The 24,435-nt window shown below is 41.6% G+C and overlaps 1 protein-coding gene across 2 annotated transcripts in view; it reads left to right on the top strand.

Annotated features, from left to right (window-relative positions):
* The window catches only part of RASGRP3 (RAS guanyl releasing protein 3), a 183,600-nt gene that overhangs the window by 147,166 nt on the left and 11,999 nt on the right, over nt 1–24,435 (top strand). For both annotated transcript variants that reach the window (XM_075338148.1, XM_075338145.1), the window contains 2 exons: nt 5,119–5,266; nt 8,910–8,946. In XM_075338148.1, coding sequence (XP_075194263.1) covers nt 5,119–5,266; nt 8,910–8,946 — 185 coding nt within the window. The remainder of the gene's footprint in view (nt 1–5,118; nt 5,267–8,909; nt 8,947–24,435) is intronic.

Raw genomic sequence — 24,435 nt, 5'->3', positions numbered from 1 at the left:
GTCAGCTTTCCACTGACTACAGCACAACTCAACTAATTTCTCCTCTGTCACTTCCTTAACTCCTCTTGCACCCTCCCTTTTCCTGGGGAGGGGGTGAGTAGACCTGATTGGCTGGTGTACATCTGGGTGGGGGTTGTGTAGCTGCCAAGGAGGATTAACTATTTCTGTGACTACCTGGATTTGCCAGGGTGTCACATAACCACCCCAAGGACTCGGGTCCCTGTGTAGCTTCAAGTCACAGGGACTCACACCACAGAGCACAGGGAAGAAGGACTCACAAAGTATCCCACCGGTACCAGCCCCCGAAATATCCGGGATCGTCTGGAGCCCATCACAGCAGAGTCTTGCAGTCCAACGGCAGGAGCAACTCAGTGAGTAAACATCTTAAACTGCAACTGCTGTGTCGTCTGTTCCTTCCAGCGCCCCACGCTTCCTACACAGAAGTGGACAACTACTCTCAACATCCTCCTTTGGGCCTAGCTCTGCCAGTGGAGAGCTGCAACATCTGAGCTGCGTTACTATCCGCCCCAGCAGATAGACTTGTCGCAGCGGCGGCTCCCATCATAGCCGTACAAAACAGGTGGCGTCATGAGACAACTATTCCCATCATCCCCAACCCTTTCATCTTTATTGACACCGACGGGGTCACGGAATCGGGCCAGGCCACTGTGACAACCCAAACCGACACCGGCCCGGTGACGAGTAACCCCCAAAAACCCCGTGCCATCATGTGTATGTCCCGTCTGCCATCATGTCTATCTAAATCAAATGGAATGAAACCGGTTTAAATGCCGCGCTAGAAACCACAGATGCTGTAGATAAAAAGATTTTCTTTATTTCATAATCCTACGCGTTTCAAAGGCATCTCCGCCTCCTTCTTCAGGAACAAAAATCATAATCACTATGATTTTTGTTCCTGAAGAAGGAGGTGGAGATGCCTTTGAAACGCGTAGAAATATGAAATAAAGAAAATCTTTTTATCTACAGCATCTGTGGTTTCTAGCGCGGCATTTAAACCGGTTTCATTCCATTTGATTTATTTATTAACTGCTCCCCAGGGCCGCTGCTAAACCACTATAATCACTCACATGCGACCATAGGGTGTTGTGACTGGCACAACCCTACTAGGTGAGTGTGTCTCTTTCTATCTCTCTACCCTCATACCGGGTAAGACCCTATTGCACTTTTTTCCCCTACAGCTTTACAAGGTATCATGTCTATCTCTCATGTGCAATCATGTGTATGTCCCGTCTGCCATCATGTCTGATTCATGTGTCATCATGTGTATGTCCCATCTGCCATCATGTGTGTGTCCCATCTGTAATCATGTGTATGTCCCTTCTGCCTTGATATCTCTCCTCCATTATCTTCGTATCCTGGTGGAACTTCTCACTTTGTTCCTAGCTGAAGTCTACAAGGTTGTCTGGAAATCTGTTTAAATGTCTATGGAGCATCTTAATGCTCTTGTTAAATTTCTGAAGTTAGGGAGCATACTGTATCTTGTACTAACACTTCATACTTGTCTGCCTTGTGATTACCCAAGTAGTTTTTAACAACAGAGACAAAACTCTTCCAGGCCAAAGCATCAGTGTAATTTATGCATGTATGAATTTGGAATCATTCATAAGTTTATGAATATGAGAATCATCAAAGATTCCAGATTTTAGTTTCTCCATGCTCAGTTCAAGGAGTAATCTACAAATGTCCTTGTATCGATTACTTGATTTTTCTGAAGTCCTAACATATTGCTTCATTAATCCTAGCATAATATAAAGCGGTTGGAGAATGATTTTGTTCTTGTCCACCAATGACTTGATGATATTCGCAGCACCAACAGTTATTTCTTCCATTGTAGGCCAGGACACTTTTGTCCAATGATCTTGCTTTACCTTCTTATCCCAGAGGCACATGAAGCATGAGTATTTTGTATAACCTAATTGCTATCTAAGCAAGAAGTTGATCAACACAAATCAACCACTGATGTTCATGATAATGGATTTTCTGTAATATTATTTTTCCATTTTCATATTCTTCTTCTTTACGTTTTGATGAGTGAGCAATGGGAAGAGACGCATTTCAGTTACCATTATGCAAGAGAACACATTTCAAGCTTCTAATGGAGCTGTCTATAAAACGCTGTCAGTCTTCTGGTCGTTATTCCATTAATTGCATTTGAAGTAGAATTCCTGGGATAGCATTGCAGTATACAAATTCTTCCTCTTGGTTGAAATATAGGAGAAGCCTCGCTTATCTGAAAGGCTGTAATTTTCACTTACACCGTTGTAAGATTTTATTCATGAAGTATGGACGCTAAATGTTCAGATGCTTGCTTGAATAGATTTAAGTCACAAATCAGGTCATTGAGTTCTTTTTGGCTTAATGGTTGAAGCCTCCAAGAGCTTACCTGAAATTCACTTCCACTGCTACTACCTACCATACACTGCAATCCCTGCCTCTCTTCAGTCTGATAGTGGATGGTCTGGTCATCTGGTAAACACTGGTATGGGAAAGTTATTGCCATATGGAATAAGTCATCTTGCAGATTCCAAATCAGGATAATCACATCCAACTTTTTTGTAACGATTAAAGCCTTTAATCTTTACAACACAATAATACCTATTATCATGGTGGTTTTTTTTTATTCTCTCCATACCATTGGAAGACCAAAGTTTTTTCTTATCCTTTCACCATTTGTCCGCTATTGTAGATGCTCCACACAGGTTTTGCAAACCATATGTGAAGCCCAAGACTAAAGGCTGCTTTACACGCAGCAACATCGCTAGTGATGTCGCTGGTGAAAGCACCCGCCCCCGTCGGTTGTGCGTCATGGGCAAATCGCTGCCGGTGGCGCACAACATCGCTAGGACTTGTCACACATACTTACCTGCCTAGCAACATCGCTGTGGCCGGCGAACCGCCTCCTTTCTAAGGGTGCAGTTTGTTCGGCGTCACAGTGGCGTCACTAAGCGGCCGCCCAATAGAAACGGAGGGGCGGAGATGAGCGGGCCGAACATCCCGCCCACCTCCTTCCTTCCTCATTGCGGGTGGCCGCAGCTAACGTGATGTTCCTCGTTCCTGCGGTGTCACACATAGTGATGTGTGCTGCCGCAGGAACGATGAACAACCTGCGTCCTGCAACAGCAACGATATTTGGGAAAGGAACGACGCTAACGAGGCCGGATGTGCAGCACGAATTCCGTCACCCCAACGACATCTCGTTAGCGATGTCGTTGCGTGTAAAGTCCGCTTTAGCTTTGTCTCCAAGCTGTACTCCAAAATAAGCCAGGTATACTCGATGCACAAAATTTGTGATATTTATTTTTTGTTTTTCAATCATGTACTCTCCACAGACGCAGCAGAATACAACAAGATTGTTGATTCATGCACTTTTCGATTAAGTCATAATTTTTACATGTATTTATATACTAAGTTAAGACAGAGTTTTGTGGGTATAAACCAAAACTGAGTTAACAAACTTGTACTGTAGCCAACTTCTTTTCTTAGCAAATTCACAGTCGAATTCTGGCTTTTAAAAGTGGCTTTTATAGCATTGTAGGCCTACAAATTGAAATACAAAATAATTATATGGGATATTATATTCCTAAGATACTGTTAAAGAGTCAAAAGACAGAACGAAATCTATTGCATTTATCACACATAAGTCACATTGGGGGAATGTATTATTTTCATGGATGTCCATTATCTCAAAAACTAGAACCAATTCAGCAAAAATGATGAGATTTTTAAATTCAGCACCATCAAAATACCCTAAATCAATGAAAAAAACCATGGCACCTGAAAATATTGTTTTGTACACCTGTGTAATAGATTGTTTTGTTGTCGGCAGCTCAGTTCCTGTTTAAACAGGCTTTTACACTACCATAAACGATGATCTTTTTGGTAGTATCATTTGACCCATTGAACAAGAGTTTTGCTCGTTTGTCAGGTGATTGAAACTCAGGGAGCCAATCATTTTTATTGTATTTTAAGTTTGAACAAATAAAACAGAATTAATTTCATTAATAAATTTGTTTGACTACGTTATGAATAAGTATACTTACATTAGTATATATAGGGGGTAAGGAAGGAGGGGTTAGGGAGGATAAATTAGGGAAGAACAACTTTATTGGGGCAAACCTGGGAAAGATCAAGGAAAAAAGGTGGGAAGGGTAAGTAGTAAAAGGGAAAATTAACCTTAAGTAAAGAAGGAGGGAACAAAAAAATTATAGGAGTAAAGGAAAGGAGAAAAGAGAGAAAGAGAGAGAGGGTTGGGTAGGGAGGAACAGAGGTTTTTGTATCTTTGGAGTAGAGTGTCTTTGAGAAAATCTATAAATTTATAAGGTTGTCAGAGACTAGTGGAAGTCAACCTATATATTTGGGATTCGATAATCATCTAGTATCTATTAAATTGTCTAACCATACTCCCCATCTTTTATGGTAAGAGCCGAATGAATTATTAAATATAGCATGTTTCCTTTCAAATTTGTAATGTAATATTAGCTTGTTGTTAATTTCCATTATATTTGGTATATTGTCAATATTCCAATTTGCTGCAATGGAATTTTTTATTATGAGGAGAATATGTATAATAATTGGAGTATGACATGGGTTAATGGATTCTAGGTCCATTGAGAGTAGAGCCATTTGTGGTGTAATTTTAATTTTAGAATGAGTAATTTTATTTATCAAATTAGTAGCTTCTGTCCAAATTTCTCGCATTTTTGGGCATTCCCAGAATGTGTATGAGTGTGCCTTTATTTTTACATCCTCTCCAGCAAAGGGGGGGAATTTTATTAATAATTTTATTAAGTCTTGCCGGGGTGTAATACCAGCGAGTCAGTAGCTCCCTGTTTAGATTGCACAATTCCCAGGAATCGTTGTTCCCGATTATCATGCAGTGTCAGTGCACCTTAGACAATAATCAGCTTAAAATTTTGGACTGGAAAATGGTATATGCTTATTTATCTTAAAATTGTGCTTAAAATGTTAGAAAGGTAAAAATAATGTTTATGTTTAAAACACGTACATATAATTGAGTTACTGAATGTTATGGAATATCATATGACTATCTGTTAATGTATTTTACTGGTATTTTTATTTTTCTCTTTTGTTCCTTAGAGATGGTTTAATCAGCAAAGAAGAAATGATGGCCTATTTTTTGAGGGCAAAATCTCAGTTTCATTGTAAAATGGGACCAGGCTTTATTCACAACTTCCAAGAGATGACCTACTTGAAGCCCACTTTCTGCGAGCACTGTGCGGGATTTGTACGTTCATTTTCTTGCAATGTAGATTCTAAGAAAAAGCAACAGCAACAATGAGACTGGCATACTTATTTTAATATTACATAAACCTAAATTCACATCTCATTTGGCCACTGCTTTAAGATTAAAGAGTATCAACTATCAGGATTTTGCGATATAAACTAAAGCCAGTGGTATTATGCTGATTCTATACATACCTTTAGTTGTGAGATCTGATGTACTGTATACTTTCTGTAATGTATGTAAATAAGGTTTGTGAAATGCACTGTTATTTGATGAGAGGTGCAACGGAATATCTTAATGGTGGGTCGGATTTTGCTAGTTATTCCCGCCCCTGTCTGCCTGCTTGTTTCCCCCCTGTCCTTTCTCCCTCGTGTCTTTCCTCCCTCCTTCCTCCCCCTGTAATAACAGAGAGAGGAGGAGGAAGGACAGGGAGGAGAAAGGGCAGGCAGGCAGGCAGACAGGTGCGGGAATAACTAGCAAAACCCAACCCACCTATTAGATATGTCATTGCACCTCTCATCAAATAACAGTGCATTTCATAAACTTTACTTGCCTGTATTTCAGAAACTATACATCCGATCTCACTACTAAAGGTATGTATAGAATCAGCATGATAGTGTCAGTATAGCACTGGCTTTAGTTTATATATGAAAATGCAGGTGGTCGGTCCTCTTTAATCTGCAATGACAGAATATTTGGACCTATACAGCAGCTATGGGGCAGATATTTGACACTGACAGAGAAGGGCAACTTTTTCAGGTGAAGGTTTACCCATTATCTTCATGTCTTCTGACAAATATAGGGACAGTTCCATTGAGAGTCAGCCTATCCTATCAAGTGTATTGTTGATAACACTGACCTTACTCAAGGCAGAAGAAAAAAGATTTTCAGCTCACCCGAGAAATCTGGGCACCTGGATCAGGATGGTGTGCGAAAGAGGCTCCTTGTCCAAGGGTACATAGCATAGGAGATCCAGAAAAAAATGTGATCCAGCAACTCATTCAAGATATATAAAATGCAAGTCTTTATTTCATAATATTAAAAGACCATGAGAGGGTCAAATAGGAAGATACATACAATGGCTCTTACGCGTTTCAAGCTCGTCGGGACTCTTAATCATAGACATAAGGTATATTATAGCCCATTGGGACTCTTAATCATAGACATAAGGCATATTATGCAGATGTAGAAACTTGGCACTCAAAATTAATGTGAATAGTGTTTTTATTGTAGTACCAGCACAAGCACAGATGTTTCGGTCAAAAAACCTTCATCAGTGTGCGTGTAGAGGGTCCTCAGAAAGTATGGTAGCGTGGCGAGCAGCGTAGCTGGGTATGATGCGGTGTCCACCTGCACGCACACTGATGAAGGTCTTTTGACCGAAATAGCTGTGCTTGTGCTAGTCCTACAAGTTCTTCACAATAAAACCCACTATTCACATTAATCTTGAGTGCCAAGTTTCTACATCTACTTGAGGCAGTTTTGGACCCTACTTATGCATTACCCTATTAGTGCTTTGTGTATCAACTCAATAAGACATATTATGTCTATGATTAAGAGCCCTGACGGGCTTGAAATGCGAATTGCGCATTGTTTGTATCTTCCTATTTGACCCACTCATGGTCTTTTAGTATTATGGAGTAAAGACTTTCTTTTTATATATCTTGGATGAGTTGCTAGATCACCTTTTTTTCTGGTTCCGACTCAAAGCAAGTATAGTCTATGGAGCGATAATAGTTTCACGCACAATTTCATTACCGAGTGAGAAATTGATTACGGCACCAGTGTCACAAACCTTGATGGATATTGTGCTTAAAATCAGTCCTGCATTATATGCAGCTCATAAAGAAATCTTTATGGGATCTGCTGAACATATCATTGATATCTGCAGTGAACACAGTAGGTAATGGTGTGATCGGCAGCACATTATCAGCTTCACTTAAAATATCAACGGCTCATATCATAACTTTTATGTGGTCTGTTGAACACAGACTCAGTGTTAAGAGCAGTTAATAACTTGCCAACAATAAATTAATTGTGCATGACACATACATACATCCAGTATATTCTCCCCTCCCTCTATAATTGTCCAATAGAACAGTAAATATTTAATATATACTGGAAGCCAAATAAAAGAATCTGTAAGGTGACGTTGGCTACCGTCCATTGTGGCAGTTTTACCAGCCATCTGCCTACCATATATCAGGACTATAGCCGCAAATATGATGACATATATGTTTGCAGTAAGGCTGTGGCTCACTGAGTATTATACATAACCTTTAGCCAAATAGTCAGAGTTAGTGCATTCTCCTAAAATTTTAATGAGTGCGCTCACTCACATATTTTAATTAATAATAAATGTTATATTTTACTTATATCGTATACTTACGTCTTTTTCCTCATTTCCTTTTTAACCTACCATTGTTCAGAGTCACCACATGATGCATATCTTCAGACACTGCCAATGGGAGACATGGTTATTTTACTTTGAAAATTGCTCAAAAACTGTTAATAGTATGTCTGAACTTATCAAGAACTACTATTATGTGTAACATTCAGAATAACAAGCCTATAATTTAACCATCCATCTGATATAATTCACGGGCAATGCATACACTAAAGTGAGAGGATCTCATGACATAATCACTCACCAACCTCATGTGGGACAAATCTCATCTCATGTGGGACCAATATCACCTCATGTGGGACCAATCTCTCCTCATGTGGGATAAATCTTACCTCATGTGGGACCAATCTCTCCTCATGTGGGACTAATCTCACCTCATGTAAGACCAATCTCTTCTCATGTGGAACCAATCTCTCCTCATGTGGGACCAATCTCTCCTCATGTGGGACCAATCTCTCCTCATGTGGAACCAATCTCTCCACATGTGGAACCAATCTCTCCTCATGTGGGACCAATCTCTCCTCATGTGGGACCAATCTCTCCTCATGTGGAACCAATCTCTCCTCATGTGGAACCCATCTTTCCTCATGTGGGACCAATCTCACCTCATGTGGGACCAATCTCACCTCAAGTGGGACCAATCTCACCTCATGTAGAACCGAACTCACCTTTGTGAGACCAATCTCACCTTATGTGGGACCAATCTCACCTCATTTGGGAGCAATCTCACCTCATGTGGGACCAATCTCTTCTATACAAACACTCCAACAAAGCACCAACTTCGCATATCCCTTTCATGTCATGTGAACCACCATACCTATACTTCCTAGCCCATGTCCTCTGATATTGGCAATGTGACAGATGCTGCAGATTGTAATACTATGACCATCAATTTCGGTATCCACATGTGATTTTGTCACCATTATGGGCATGTGATAAATAAGAGATAATAAAAATATTATGTAACACAGTATGATTATAATATTACGACCACATTAGTCACACTGTACACTTGCTCTTGTGATTCATAAGCACGCACATGGCCTGAATATGCATTAAGCCTTTCTTAGTGAGAAATCTGGAAAGACTTGAATAAGAATTCACATTAGCTAGAGCTGTTGATGTCAGGAAGGGTGTTGGTTTATCCTGTTTTGTTAGTATAGCAATAGCTACTTCCTTCTTTATGACCCGGTTTTCCTTACTGCTTCCATTAACCTGTTATATCTTCCATTTCAGCTCTGGGGTATCATCAAACAAGGATACAAGTGCAAAGGTAAATTTCTTGTACCCACCCTGTTGGTATATACACTGCAAAGTAGAAAATCAATATCATGTTTATTAGATTACACACACTGCTACAAGAACAAGAATTAAAAACAAACAAAAGGGAACCTTGGGTTCTAAAAAATATTCTACAGGCATGTTCATACTATAGGGTTTTTGACAGTCAAAAACATTTGTTTTTCAATTGAAAGACACTTCAGCAATTACTCTTTGTCTCTGGCATTTTATCACTTTTTTGCATTTTTGTTAATATTTTTTTACATTTTTCCACGTGGCATTTTGATAATATATCTCCTGTTTTATTTATTTATGTTTAACTTTTTGAGATTTTGCTAGGCGACTTTGTCAAGCACTGAGAAATGAATAAAATGCTAGAGTTTTTGAAGTGAAAAGACAGGCATCTTCCTGCTTAATTTTAAGCTTTCCCATTAACTTCTATTTTAAAGTATGGAGCGTCTTTCTAGCAGAAAATGCCTGAAGAAGGCACTATCTTTTTCAGACTATAAGATGCACTTTTTTCTCTCCAAATTTGGGAGGAAAGTGGGGATGCATCTTATAGTCCGGATGTGCCTGGCTCACTATGGACGGGCAGAGGCGGTGGTGGAGCGGGTCACAGGAGGCAAGAGCAGGGTCTCTGCTGCAGGAACCTGACGGCTGGGGCAAACACGTGTGCCCGCTATTAAAGAATATGAATATTCATTGCTCTCCATGCCCATAATCCCCTGCATGGGGAGCAGTGAATATTCATTTTGGATTAGCTGGCAGCTGATGCCTGCGTGTAACTGGGGGTCACATAGCAGTGACATCATGCGCTGCCCATAGATTACTGCCAAAGTCAGTTGCGGGCACCAGAAGAAGATGCTGCGCTCCAGGGGAGCAGTTGGAAAGTGAGTAGCACTACTTATTTTTTTATGTGTTGTAGATAACAGGAGGAAATACAGTACATATACCAGGAAGGGGGACATATGTACAATGATGGGCTCAGGATGAGTGACATATATACCTGGATGAGGGACATATATACCTGGATGAGGGACATATATACCAGAATGGGACATATATACCAGAAAGGGGGACATATATACCAGGATGGTCCCAGAATCTGGGACATATATACCAGAATGGAGACATATATATCAGGATGGGGGATATAACCCCAGGATGTGGGACATATATACCAGAAAAGAAGACATATATACCAGGATTAGAGACATACAGTTAGGTCCAGAAATATTTGGACAGTGACACAATTTTCGCGAGTTGGGCTCTGCATGCCACCACATTGGATTTGAAATGAAACCTCTACAACAGAATTCAAGTGCAGATTGTAACGTTTAATTTGAAGGTTTGAACAAAAATATCTGATAGAAATTGTAGGAATTATACACATTTCTTTACAAACACTCCACATTTTAGGAGGTCAAAAGTAATTGGACAAATAAACCAAACCCAAACAAAATATTTTTATTTTCAATATTTTGTTGCGAATCCTTTGGAGGCAATCACTGCCTTAAGTCTGGAACCCTTGGACATCAACAAACGCTGGGTTTCCTCCTTCTTAATGCTTTGCCAGGCCTTTACAGCCGCAGCCTTCAGGTCTTGCTTGTTTGTGGGTCTTTCCGTCTTAAGTCTAGATTTGAGCAAAAACAAAAACATGTTCAGAAATACAATTATATATATAATATGGGCTGAAAGTGCACACTCCCAGCTGCAATATGAGAGTTTTCACATCCAAATCGGAGAAAGGGTTTAGGAATCATAGCTCTGTAATGCATAGCCTCCTCTTTTTCAAGGGACCAAAAGTAATTGGACAAGGGACTCTAAGGGCTGCAATTAACTCTGAAGGCGTCTCCCTCGTTAACCTGTAATCAATGAAGTAGTTAAAAGGTCTGGGGTTGATTACAGGTGTGTGGTTTTGCATTTGGAAGCTGTTGCTGTGACCAGTCAACATGCGGTCTAAGGAACTCTCAATTGAGGTAAAGCAGAACATCCTGAGGCTGAAAAAAAAGAAAAAATCCATCAGAGAGATAGCAGACATGCTTGGAGTAGCAAAATCAACAGTCGGGTACATTCTGAGAAAAAAGGAATTGACTGGTGAGCTTGGGAACTCAAAAAGGCCTGGGCGTCCACGGATGACAACAGTGGTGGATGATCGCCGCATACTTTCTTTGGTGAAGAAAAACCCGTTCACAACATCAACTGATGTCCAGAACACTCTCAGTTAAGTAGGTGTATCTGTCTCTAAGTCAACAGTAAAGAGAAGACTCCATGAAAGTAAATACAAAGGGTTCACATCTAGATGCAAACCATTCATCAATTCCAAAAATAGACATGCCAGAGTTAAATTTGCTGAAAAACACCTCATGAAGCCAGCTCAGTTCTGGAAAAGTATTCTATGGACAGATGAGACAAAGATCAACCTGTACCAGAATGATGGGAAGAAAAAAGTTTGGAGAAGAAAGGGAACAGCACATGATCCAAGGCACACCACATCCTCTGTAAAACATGGTGGAGGCAACGTGATGGCATGGGCATGCATGGCTTTCAATGGCACTGGGTCACTTGTGTTTATTGATGACATAACAGCAGACAAGAGTAGCCGGATGAATTCTGAAGTGTACCGGGATATACTTTCAACCCAGATTCAGCCAAATGCCGCAAAGTTGATCGGACGGCGCTTCATAGTACAGATGTACAATGACCCCAAGCATACAGCCAAAGCTACCCAGGAGTTCATGAGTGCAAAAAAGTGGAACATTCTGCAATGGCCAAGTCAATCACCAGATCTTAACCCAATTGAGCATGCATTTCACTTGCTCAAATCCAGACTTAAGACGGAAAGACCCACAAACAAGCAAGACCTGAAGGCTGCGGCTGTAAAGGCCTGGCAAAGCATTAAGAAGGAGGAAACCCAGCGTTTGGTGATGTCCATGGGTTCCAGACTTAAGGCAGTGATTGCCTCCAAAGGATTCGAAACAAAATATTGAAAATAAAAATATTTTGTTTGGGTTTGGTTTATTTGTCCAATTACTTTTGACCTCCTAAAATGTGGAGTGTTTGTAAAGAAATGTGTACAATTCCTACAATTTCTATCAGATATTTTTGTTCAAACCTTCAAATTAAACGTTACAATCTGCACTTGAATTCTGTTGTAGAGGTTTCATTTCAAATCCAATGTGGTGGCATGCAGAGCCCAACTCGCGAAAATTGTGTCACTGTCCAAATATTTCTGGACCTAACTGTATAATGTTTTAATCACCTGTTATCACATTCAACACTGTTGTTGCGACAGCTGAAAAACTGCAATTCTGGTTTTTATATTTTTTTCTTGTTATGATGTTTACCAATTGGATTAATATCGAAAAATCAGACTTTTGCAAATGCAGCAATTCCACATATATGTATTTTTTTATTATCATGAATTTTTAATGTGGTAAAAGGGGGATGATTTGAACTTTTATATTTTATTTTTTTACATTTTTTTAAACATTTGTTCTACTTTGTGCTGTATTTAATAGTCTCCTTAGGGGACGTGAACCTTCAATAGTCTGATTACTTGTTCTGTATACACCATTACTATAACATTGCAGCATATACTGCAGAAGAAATCACAGTCACCTATGAATGCCGGCCTCAGGCTGGCATTCATTGGAGTACTGAGATGACAGACACAGGGGTCATCAGCTGACCCTTGGCTGTCATGACAATACATTGGCGTCCTGTGATCCTGTTGCTGGAGCGTGATGAAAAGTCTGAACAGCACCCCCCTCCCTACCAGCACACAGTAAATGCTGCTGTCAGAGATTAACAGTGGCATTTAACAGACTACAGCCACGGGTGGAGCGCTGCTCCACCCACCCCTGCTAGAGGCACATGTCGGCTGATTAAATCCGCCAACACGTGTAGGGAAAGATGTGAGAGCTTGCAGGGAGATGACCCATGATGGATTTAGTAAGTAGAGGTTAAATGCTTGGCATTTTTGAAATATGTCCTTCTTCTTGCTGTCCTTCTGTTAATTAGGCCTGTGACTAGTTGCAGGGACGTTAGTTTCACTGACTAGTAGGCCCTTCTTCCATGTTATCATGCCCCTTTAAAGAAAAATGCATCCTTTTGTTAATTGCAAAGGTGAATAAAGTTGTTTTGGTTTTAAAACAGGAATTAAGCAGTGTCTGAGGGTTTTGATTCTTCTTTGTGAGAGGAGAGTAGACATTGTTGAAAGAGTGCAAAGGCAGCAACATGATTGTGTCTTTGCTTGTGAAATATCGCTTAATACTATTGCGCCGGAGGCAGAGAAGACGTATTGGAAGAAGAAGAACTTGGATGAATCAACTGAACTATGTGCATGAAAGAAATGTTGCCTTCCACATCATTTATTACCAACTGTGATCTTTTCCGGAGAAATTGGAAAACTTTCTTCAAATGTCCATTGAAACTTTTGATGCTTTACTATCACATATACATGAAGATGTTCAGCGTCAGGACATGTGTAGGAAAAGCAATAGTCTAGAGCAGTGATTGGTGATGACAATGAGGTAAATAATTCTAATATTTTTTTTATTGTCAATATTTATGTTCAAACTTTGTTTGCATGCAAATTTTCCAATAATCCCATCAATTGAATGAAGTACCGTAGATTAAATTGACATCCGTTTCCTATTTTAAACCCTGTTTTTGTGTTATTTTTGGTAGAATAATTCCTTTCATTTTTTCATAGATACGTGGCTACTGGAGAAAGCTTTACCTCACTACATTATCAATTTTCTATAGGAATTTCCTCAATTTGCGAATTGGTTCTTGAAATGTGCAAGGTTATTTGGTAGAAGTTACATCCACTCGTCTTACTACAACCACCTCCTGCTCAGTGGCTTAATATTGCTAAAGGATTCAGCCAAGTGGCAAATTTTCCCAATTGCATTAGTGCTCAGGATGGGAAACATATCCACTTTCAGAAATCTGACAATAGTGGATCCCTGCATTCCAATTATAAAACATATTTCCAATAGTTCTCATGGCCATTGTTGATGGCAGATACATACGAGCGTACCAATGATTCTAGAGTGTTTAAAGAGTGTAACTTGGGTAAATTCCTGTAAAACAACCATTTTAACATCTCTCCATACGACTACCTCCAGGCACAGAACGCCCATGCTTACAATTGGTTTTAGTTGCAAATGAGGCTTTCCAACTTGGGCCATAGCTTATGAAGCCATAGTCCTGTTGGAATCTAAGCTCAACCCGTAGAATCTTCAATAAAAGATTGAGTAGGGCAAGGTGTTATGTTGAAAGCACCATAGGACTAATGACCTCAAAATGTCATCTGCTTTTAACCACAATTCAGCTGAAACCTGAAAATGTGGACAGTGTGGTAAAGACTTGTGTCATTTTGCATAATTCGGGGGCTCGACGTGAACCCCTCCTTGTTGATCAAAATTACTGTGGATCTAGCCTGACTAGCATACGGGCTAGATCAATAAGAGTTACTGCTGCCATTGTAGAAATTTGGAACCAACTTGCACAGCATTTTGTGATGCCCAAGATCATACTCCATGGCAGGATAATCAGTAGGTAAGTAATTCTTTCTTATGCGTCATGCAATATTTATAGGATAATTTAAAATAAAAATCTACTAATATTTACTAGAATTGGGTAAAGCCCGCTTTACACGCTACAAGATATCTTACGATGTGGCGGGGTCACGTCGTAAGTGACGCACATCCAGCATCGTAAGGTATGTTGTAGCGTGTGACAGCAACGTGCAATTGCGATTGAACGAAAAACCATTCATCACATGCACGTCGTTCATTCCTGACGAATTGCACGTCAGGTTGTTCATCGTACCCGGGGTAGCACACATTGCAGTGTGTGACACCCCGGGAACGATGAACAGATCTCATCTGCCTCCTGCGGCTCCCGGCCCACAATGCGGAAGGAAGGAGGTGTTTACGTCCCGCTCAGCTCCGCCCCTCCACTTCTATTGGCCGGCTGCCGCGTGACATTGATGTGACGCCGAACGTCCCTCCCACTCCAGGAAGTGGACGTTCGCCGCTCACATCGACGTCGTATGGAAGGTAAGTATGTGTGACGGGGGTTAATCGTTTGTGCGACACGTTCAACAAATTGAACGTGCTGCACATACGATGGGGGCGTTGCAAATCGTATACGATATCGTATGCGAAATTGCAACGTGTAAAGCAGGTTTAATGGTGTAAAATTTGCAATACATTACCAAAAAAGTTGCATAAATGTATTGTTAAATGGAATCTGTCACAAGGTCTTTACTACCTCATCTGAGAGCAGCATAATGTAGAGAGACAGAGACTTTGATTCCAGCGATGTGTCACTTACTGAGCTGTTTTCTGTCATTTTGATAAAATCACTGTTTTCTCTGCTGCAGATCTAGCAGTTATACAGAGCTCATGAATATGCTGGACTACCTGGCAGCAGGCCAAGTAGTCCTCTAATAATAATCTACTGCTGATTATACAGTAATTTTATCAAAACTATACTGAGCAGCCCAGTAAGTGACACAACACTGGAATCAGGATCTCTGCCACTACGTTATCCTGCTCTCAGATTAGGTGGCAAAAACCTGGTGACAGATTCCTTTTAAGAAAACTTACAGTGATTTTTTTTTTTAAAAAAATCTGATTAAATAATTTATTTCTCTGTCTTCCACAGGTTTTGTCACAGCACAGAGGATGAAATCCATTTTTTTATGTAGATGTTTAAGATGTTTTACTATATTTGTCTCCAAAGTGTTTTGTTGTTTTTTTTATTACTGTTGACGTTATTAAATTCTTTCGAAAGTATTTTGTCTCTTATTTGAATCAGAAATATTGCATGAATGGTCATTTAAGTTTAGACAAAGGTTGTGAAGTAGAACATGATGGTTTATCTTGGCCAGCCAATATGATTATTTTTTTTTTGTATAGGCATAACATTTATTGAAATACTACATAATGTTTATGAATCAAACATTGTGTCTTACATGTAATGTGTTTGTCCAAAAAAAAAATCACATTATTGTTTTCCATTCTTGAACTAAAACTTTAGAGTTAACTTCTTATAGGATAAAGCAAAAATGAGATTCAATGACCAAGAGATAAATATAAGTTTTATGTCCTATCACACACTCGCCTGACCTAAACCCCATAGAGAATCTATGGCATATTGTCAAAAGGAAGATGAGAGACACCAGACCCAACAATGCAGACAAGCGGAAGGCTGCTATCAAAGCAACCTAGGCTTCCATAACACCTCAGCAGTGCCACAGGCTGATCGCCTCCATGTCACGCCACTTTGATGCAGTAATTCATGCAAAAGAATCCCTGACCAAGTATTGAGTGTATTTACTGTACAGACTTTTCAGTAGGCCAGCATTTCTGAGTTTAAAATCATTTTTTTTTAGTTGGTCTTATATAATATTCTAATTATTAGATAAAGACTTTTGGGTTTTCATTGGCTGTAAGCCATAATCATCAACATTAACAGAAAAAAATACTCAAAATAGATCACTCTCTGTGTAATGACTCCATATAATATATGCATTTCAATTTTTGTATTGAACTACTGAAATAAATTAACTTTTTGATGATATTCTAATTTATTGATATGCACTTGTAACTGTTGAAATTGTACATTGTTTTGTGTTGGAGAGTTCACAAACATGTCCTCTATGCTTTGGAGTCCATCAACAATAATTGAATCTACTTTTTCCCTTACACCTCTGAGGTTGGGACCAAGCTGTCTCCTAAGACATACTACAACCCCAGGTGCCACAGTTTGCCTTTCTTGTTCGTCGTTGGTTGTTTTACATGGAATGAGGTTGACTACATACTGACACATCTATATTGACAGCTTCTTCTACTCCTGACTCTATTGACATTTCGGAACCCCTGTCTCCTATAAGTCTTAAGATGTTGATGTGCTACAGGTAGCTATATTAAAAACCCTAAAAGTCTTCAATTATCCCCTTCATGACTTTGGATGTAACGGTACGCCCTGCTTGTCGGGGACTTCCCAACCGAGAACTTACTGGTATATCTTGGTGATCATGGAGGCACAGGAGCTGTGCCAGGAACAATCGCCGCCAGGGACTAGGCTTTCCTGACAGATGAACCCTGGCTCTTACAGCCAGGGACGGTGCCCATGCTGTCCCTAGCTATTTAATCCCCTAAATGCCACAATTGATAACGATCACAGCATTTAGGAGATTGGGAGAGGGATTGCGTTCCATCTCCCCTCCTATCGGTGGCACACATGATGTACTTGAGAGGGCCCAATCATTCACATGGTGACCAGAGGTCATAATGATGACCTGCGTGTCACCAGGCTACATAAAGCACCTCAGATCATGAAAATCAATAGCAGCTATAGAATTGGCTTTATTTAGTTTTTACGCCATGGCGTGCATTTATCATGCAGTTTATGCTGAGCGCTTACACCGAGAATTACATGTAAATCTCTGAAAATCGTGATTCAGATAAAATTTCCAAGTGAGAATTCACCGTAATGAGGCAGAGTCACTTTGGACTCCCATCTAACCTGTGATCTGGCGGTGTCCATCTTTTTATGTATCCTTTTAGGCATGCACAAGAGTGCAGTCAATAATAGTTTTGTTCACCTTTGAAAAGACATACACCACTGAATGGATCCGTTGGGGGCTTCACCTCAATCATGTATTTAGGAGATGTAGATTGAAACCCCAATGTAAGTACACAGCATAGAACACAGGATAAGTGTGAACTGATCCAAAATGTTCTGTACTCCAAATTGCCACCAAATAGCATTTAATTCAGCTCACAAAAGTACAAGTTCCCATTCAGGTCCGTCATCTGTTAACGGGAAATATAGGCAACTTTCATCTTACTGGTAGCACAAAGACTATGGAAAAGCACCGTTAATACCCCTCAAAAAGTAATCCAGCAAAATCTGCGCTCCCAAATGCCCCCTCCCTTCTGAGCCCCCCAATGTGAATAAATCACAGTTAACATCCGCATGTTTGGCATTGTTATAGTGAGGAAGCCCGCTTAATTTATGGGGTCTGCATCTACAGAAGCACGAGTTGGGCACAATGTACAGGCACAAAAAAGCTTATTTGCAATTATTAATATCTTTCTTTGGAGTGCGGAAGGAAACCGGAGAAAACCCACATAAACACAGGGAGAACATACAAACTCTTTGCAGATGTCCTTAGATTTGAACCCAGGACGCCAGTGCTGCAAGACTGCAGTGTTAACCACTGAGCCACCGTGCCACCCACAGGTGCAGAGACGATTTAGTCTCTGGAAAACATCCATGGAGTCAAACACAATGACTGTTGCAGAACTAACTATTCTAGAAAAATCTGTGCTCAAAAATTCAAATGGCGCTCCTTCTCTTCCGCGCCCTGCGGTGTTACCAAATAGTTCTGTAATGGGTAATTGCCATGTTTTGGAGAAATTGTGTAAAATATTTTGGTGCCTTTTATTTACCTATTCTCCTTGTGAAAATTGATTATTTGGGTTTAAAACAACATTTTAGTGGTAAAAATGTAATTATTTTTTCTTCACTGCACAATAGTGCAAAATTTTGTAACACACCTGTAGTGTCAAAATGCTCAATGCACCCCTTCTTTGAATTCATTTAAGGGTGCAGTTGTAAAATAGGATCACCTGTGGGGAGTTTCTGCTGTTCTGGCACCTTAGGGGCTCTTCCAATGTGACATGACACGCCCACACCATTCCAACTAAATATGAACTCAAATATGGCGCTCCTTCCCTTTTTTCAATTTATACTGTGCCTCAAAAGTAGTTTTCAAATTTATATGGGGTATTGACGTACTCAGGAGATATTGCACATGAAATGGTATGGTGAATTGTCTTTGTTATCCTTGTGACGATTAAATATTTGGGTTTAAAGCAACATTTTTATGGTAAAAATGTTTTTTATTATTTTCATGGCTCAACGTTATAAAATTCTCTGAGTTACATTGGGGGGTTGATCTTGCTCACCAACATCTAGATAAATTATTTGAGGGGTCTAGTTACCAAAAGTGGGTCACTTTTGACGGATCTCTACTATTTAGGCACATCAGTGGCTCTCCAAACACAACATGGCTTTCAAATAGTAAAATGGAACTCCTTTCCTTCCGAGCACTGTCATGCGCCCAAACAGTAGATTTCCACCAGATATTGGGTATCTGTGCACTCAGGATAAATTGCACAACAATTTATATGGTGCATTTTCTTCTGATATCCTTGTGAAAATTAAAGATTTGGGGTTAAAGTATCATTTTTGTGGTAAAAATGTATTTTTTTATTTTCATGGGTCAACGTTATAAAATTATATGAAGCACCTGGGGGTTCAAGGTGCTCACCAAACATCTAGATAAATTCTTTGAGGGATCTAGTTTACAAAATGGGGTCACTTGTGGGGGAACTCCACTGTTTAGACACATCAGTGGCTTTTCAAACGCAACATGGCATTTGCTAGCGATTCCAGCCAATTTTGCGTTCAAAAAGTCAGATGGCGCTCCTTCTCTTCAGAGTCCTATCTTGCAGCTAAAGTGTAGATTTCCACCAAATATATGAGGAGAACTTGCGCAACAAATTGTATGGTGCATTTTCTCCTGTTACCCTTGTAAAAATTAAAGTAATATTTTTGTGGGAAAAAGTAAAATATTCATTTTTTTCCTTCTACATTGCTTTAGTTTCTGTGAAACACCTAAAGCAGGGGTGGGGAACCTCCGGCCCGCGGGCCGTATGCGGCCAACCATGACCTTTTCTGCGGCCCCCGGGCACATTCCACAGTCCACAGAGCTCAGGAGGCAGCAGCGTCTTGCTTGCTGCTGGCCCTTTAAACCCTGTATGGCTTACGTTCTCATGCTAGCGTGAGGACGTACTTTGTGGGTGGAGTAAGCGCTCAACTCGCTCTTTTTCCACAGAAAAGAAGCTACTACCTCAGCGTCCGACAGGTGTGTTTGTGCTCCCATGCCTGTGTGTGCCCCTGCACATCCCCACTGCAGGCTGTGCTCCGTGCAGCGTCCCATCTACCTTGCGCATCCCCACTGCAGCCTGTTCTCCGTGCAGTGTCCCGTCCTCCTCGTGCATCCCCACTGCAGCCTGTGCTCCGTGCAGCGTCTCATCCTTCTTGTGTATCCCCACTGCAGCCTGTGTTCCGTGCAGCGTCCCGTCCTCCTCGCGTATCCCCACGGCAGCCTGTGCTCCTCACTCTCCCCCACGGCAGCCTGTGCTCCTCACTCTCCCCCACAGCAGCCTGTGCTCCTCACTCTCACCCACGGCAGCCTGTGCTCCTCACTCTCCCCCACGGCAGCCTGTGCTCCTCACTCTCCCCCACGGCACCCTGTCCCCCTGTGGCCTCCCCACGGCAGCCTGTGCCCCTGTGGCCTCCCCACGGCAGCCTGTGCCCCTGTGGCCTCCCCACGGCAGCCTGTGCCCCTGTGGCCTCCCCACGGCAGCCTGTGCCCCTGTGGCCTCCCTACGGCAGCCTGTGCCCCTGTGGCCTCCATACTGCTGCCTATGCCCCTGCGGCCTCCACACTGCTGCCTGTGCCCCCCTGGTATGTCAGAACCCCTAGCAATGTCCTTATATTTCTCCCAGCCCTCCCAAGTGATATATAATCCTCCCTAGTGATGTCTAGTCCTTGCAGCCCTCCCCAGTGATGTCTAGTCCTCGCAGCCCTCCCCAGTGATGTCTAGTCCTCGCAGCCCTCCCCAGTGATGTCTAGTCCTCGCAGCCCTCCCCAGTGATGTCTAGTCCTCCCAGCCCTCCCCAGTGATGTCTAGTCCTCCCAGCCCTCCCCAGTGATGTCTAGTCCTCCCAGCCCTCCCCAGTGATGTCTAGTCCTCCCAGCCCTCCCCAGTGATGTCTAGTCCTCCCAGCCCTCCCCAGTGATGTCTAGTCCTCCCAGCCCTCCCCAGTGATGTCTAGTCCTCCCAGCCCTCCCCAGTGATGTCTAGTCCTCCCAGCCTTCCCCAGTGATGTCTAGTCCTCCCAGCCCTCCCCAGTGATGTCTAGTCCTCCCAGCCCTCCCCAGTGATGTCTAGTCCTCCCAGCCCTCCCAAGTGATGTCTAGTCCTCCCAGCCCTCCACAGTGATGTCTAGTCCTCCCAGCCCTCCACAGTGATGTCTAGTCCTCCCAGCCCTCCACAGTGATGTCTAGTCCTCCCAGCCCTCCCCAGTGATGTCTAGTCCTCCCAGCCCTCCCCAGTGATGCCTAGTCCTCCCAGCCCTCCCCAGTGATGTCTAGTCCTCCCAGCCCTCCCCAGTGATGTCTAGTCCTCCCAGCCCTCCCCAGTGATATCTAGTCCTCCCAGCCCTCCCCAGTGATGTCTAGTCCTCCCAGCCCTCCCCAGTGATGTCTAGTCCTCCCAGTCCTCCCCAGTGATGTCTAGTCCTCCCAGCCCTCCCCAGTGATGTCTAGTCCTCCCAGCAATGTATATTCCTTCCAGCCCTCCCCAGTGATGTATATGCCCTCAGCATCTCCTGTGATGTATATGCCCTCAGCATCTCCTGTGATGTATATGCCCTCAGCATCTCCTGTGATGTATATGCCCTCAGCATCTCCTGTGATGTATATGCCCTCAGCATCTCCTGTGATGTATATGCCCTCAGCATCTCCTGTGATGTATATGCCCTCAGCATCTCCTGTGATGTAAGTGCCCTCAGCATCTCCTGTGATGTATATACCCTCAGTATCTCCTGTGATGTATATACCCTCAGCATCTCCTGTGATGTATTTACAGCAGTCCCAGCTGACACAAACATGGAAAAACAGTTGTGAGAAGCAATAAGATCAATATTGAATAATATAGCCGCACCAAAAACAAGAAGCTTCAGCCGCCACGATGAGTTAATTGTTTGACTAAGTATAGCAGGGTAATTTTAAGTTGATAGTTTTGTGCGGCCCCCGAAGGTTGGTAGAAAATTCCAAATGGCCCTCGGCATTAAAAAGGTTCCCCACCCCTGACCTAAAGGGTTAATAAACTTCTTGAATGTGGCTTTGAGCAGTTTGAGGGGTGGAGTTTTTAGAATGGTGTCATTTTTCGGCATTTTCTGTCACCTAGGCCTCTCAAAGTTTTGTTTTGTTTTTTGTAAAGTTTTTTTTGGAAAAAAAGAGAAATTGTTGATTAACTTTGAACCCTTCTAACTTCCTAACAAAATAAAAGATGTTTCAAAAATTGAGCTGATGTAAAGTAGACATGTGGGAAATGTTATTTATTAACTATTTTGTGTGATAACTGTAGTTTATGGGCATAAAAATTAAAAGTTTGAAAGTTGCAAAATTTTCAAAATGTTTGCCGAATTTTCAATATTTTCACAAATAAATGCAAAAACTATTGTCCTAAATTTGCCACTATCATGAAGTACAATATGTCACGAAAACATCCAAGAAATATTACATTTCATATTTCTGATGTGTGTTCATTACATGAACTCTATTTTGATAAATAGTAAAATACAGTTCTAACTGACCAAATTGCTTTATTAATGCATCTGGCATATCACTTTCCCAAGTAATATTGTTATTAAGGTTACCACTAATTGCTTATAGCTAGTGATTGGAGATTGGAAACGGGGCAGTATTTCTTCTATGGTGAGCAATAAAGATTTGAAACAAATATTAACATACAGCAAATACACCCTAACTAATGTGAGGCATTTTGGCTGCTAAAGAGCAAGGTTATTAATGGAAGGCTCATCGGGATTTTCATTTTGGAACCACACATACAGTTAAATAAGTGAAGCGTGTTGGAGTTATTACTGTGAAGTACATGATGGGCTTAATTACTACTAAAATAAAGCACATTTTGGTAACAACTGCATGTTGCGCACCTTAATAGCAAGTACTGATGATGGTGCTAGTGCTGTATAATGTACTGATAGTCATTTTACTTCTGTACTCATGAACTGATGATGGTACAGGTACTGATGATAGGTCTGGTGATGTATACATGCACTGATGATGGTTCAGGTACTATATTTTTGTATGTGTTTATGTACTGGTGATTGTTCAGGAACCATATTAATGCAACTCATGATGGTCACGTTGATGTAGTCATGTACCGATTATGGTCCTAGTGCTGTATTCATGTACTGATGATGGTCCAGTTGCTATATTTATGTATTGATTGGGGCTCTACTGTTGTGTCCTTATGCTGATGTTGGTTCTAGTGATGTGTTTATGTACTGACGGTGGTTTAGGAATTATATTGTTATTCTTGCGGGTGCAAGCAGGAGTGGACTCACTGGGCCAAAGTACTGGCTCGACCTGAGGGGCATAACTAAGTAACTACCTCATCTTCACCAAAGCCTCTAATGGTGAGGATAGGCTTCTGCTGGAAGGTAGCCTTCAGGTGCTACTCAGTCAGACACGGTGCTGTGTCATATGATTCCAAGGGTAGGAAATGCAGGCATGGGCACCAATGTAGGCAGGAATAGTCTCTGTTGCTGACAGGTGCATCAGGGATAGCTGATGCAGACTGGACTGCTGATTCAGGTTGGCATGGAGGATATGTCTGATATGGCAAGTGCAGCTGGTGCGACAGATACAGCAGGGCATGTGATGCGCCAGAAATGCGTCAGAGATGGCTTTCACATGTCAACCAAGCTTGTTCCAATAAAGAAACAAGGTTTTATATAGTGGTCTTTGCATGAACTACTTGGCTTCTTTGGAAACAATTTTTCAATGCGTTTCTAGTAATAGACCATGTTGACAGAGGCTCCTCCCATAGCGGGAGTATGCTTTAAGTACCTAGTGCCTCTGAGCCATAGGCTGAAAAGCACTTCCAGGTTAGTGCCCAATGTCCTGCGCCCTAAGCATGCTCCCAGGAGAAATATGCAATGTGCGCAGGCTCTGGGAGCAGGCGGCAAAAGCTGAGTCAAAAGCCACTGCTGGGTGGCCGGGAAGGTGATTGTGCCATCATCCCCACCAAGGGAACAGGGCAAGACAGTACGGGGATGCCGATAATGGAGTTACAGTACCTCCCTTAAGCCCCCACTTTTCCAGGCTTGAAAGGAAACTCTTCTGGAGAAGAGGGGCATTAATATTCTCCTTGGACTACCATGACCCCTCTTTAGGACCAAAACCCTTCCAATCAATGAAAAAGAGGGTTTTACTTTTCACATTTTTCATGGCAAGGATTTTTTTTACCTCAAAGATGTCTTTCCCACTGACATATAACGTATAGAACACAGAATTGATCTGCTAGAGCACCTCAAAGCGACCAATTAAACAAGAACAACTTGTAGAAAGAAATTTTGAGGTGGACATATCTAGAAGAGAGCCATACCTTGTCTCCAGGCCGGAGCGAAAGACAGTCTATGTGTGTCTTATCCGCATGCCTATCTATTTTCAAAATGTTTGCCGATTTTTCAATATTTTCACAAATAAGCGCAAAAACTATTGTCCTAAATTTGCCACTATCATGAAGTACAATATGTCACGAAAACATCCAAGAAACATTACATTTCATATT

The sequence above is a fragment of the Anomaloglossus baeobatrachus genome, chromosome 3 (assembly GCF_048569485.1).
Source record: "Anomaloglossus baeobatrachus isolate aAnoBae1 chromosome 3, aAnoBae1.hap1, whole genome shotgun sequence".
Lineage (NCBI taxonomy): Eukaryota > Metazoa > Chordata > Amphibia > Anura > Aromobatidae > Anomaloglossus > Anomaloglossus baeobatrachus.
The sequence above is the reverse complement of the archived record's forward strand: the minus strand, read 5'-3'. Positions and strand labels throughout refer to the sequence as shown.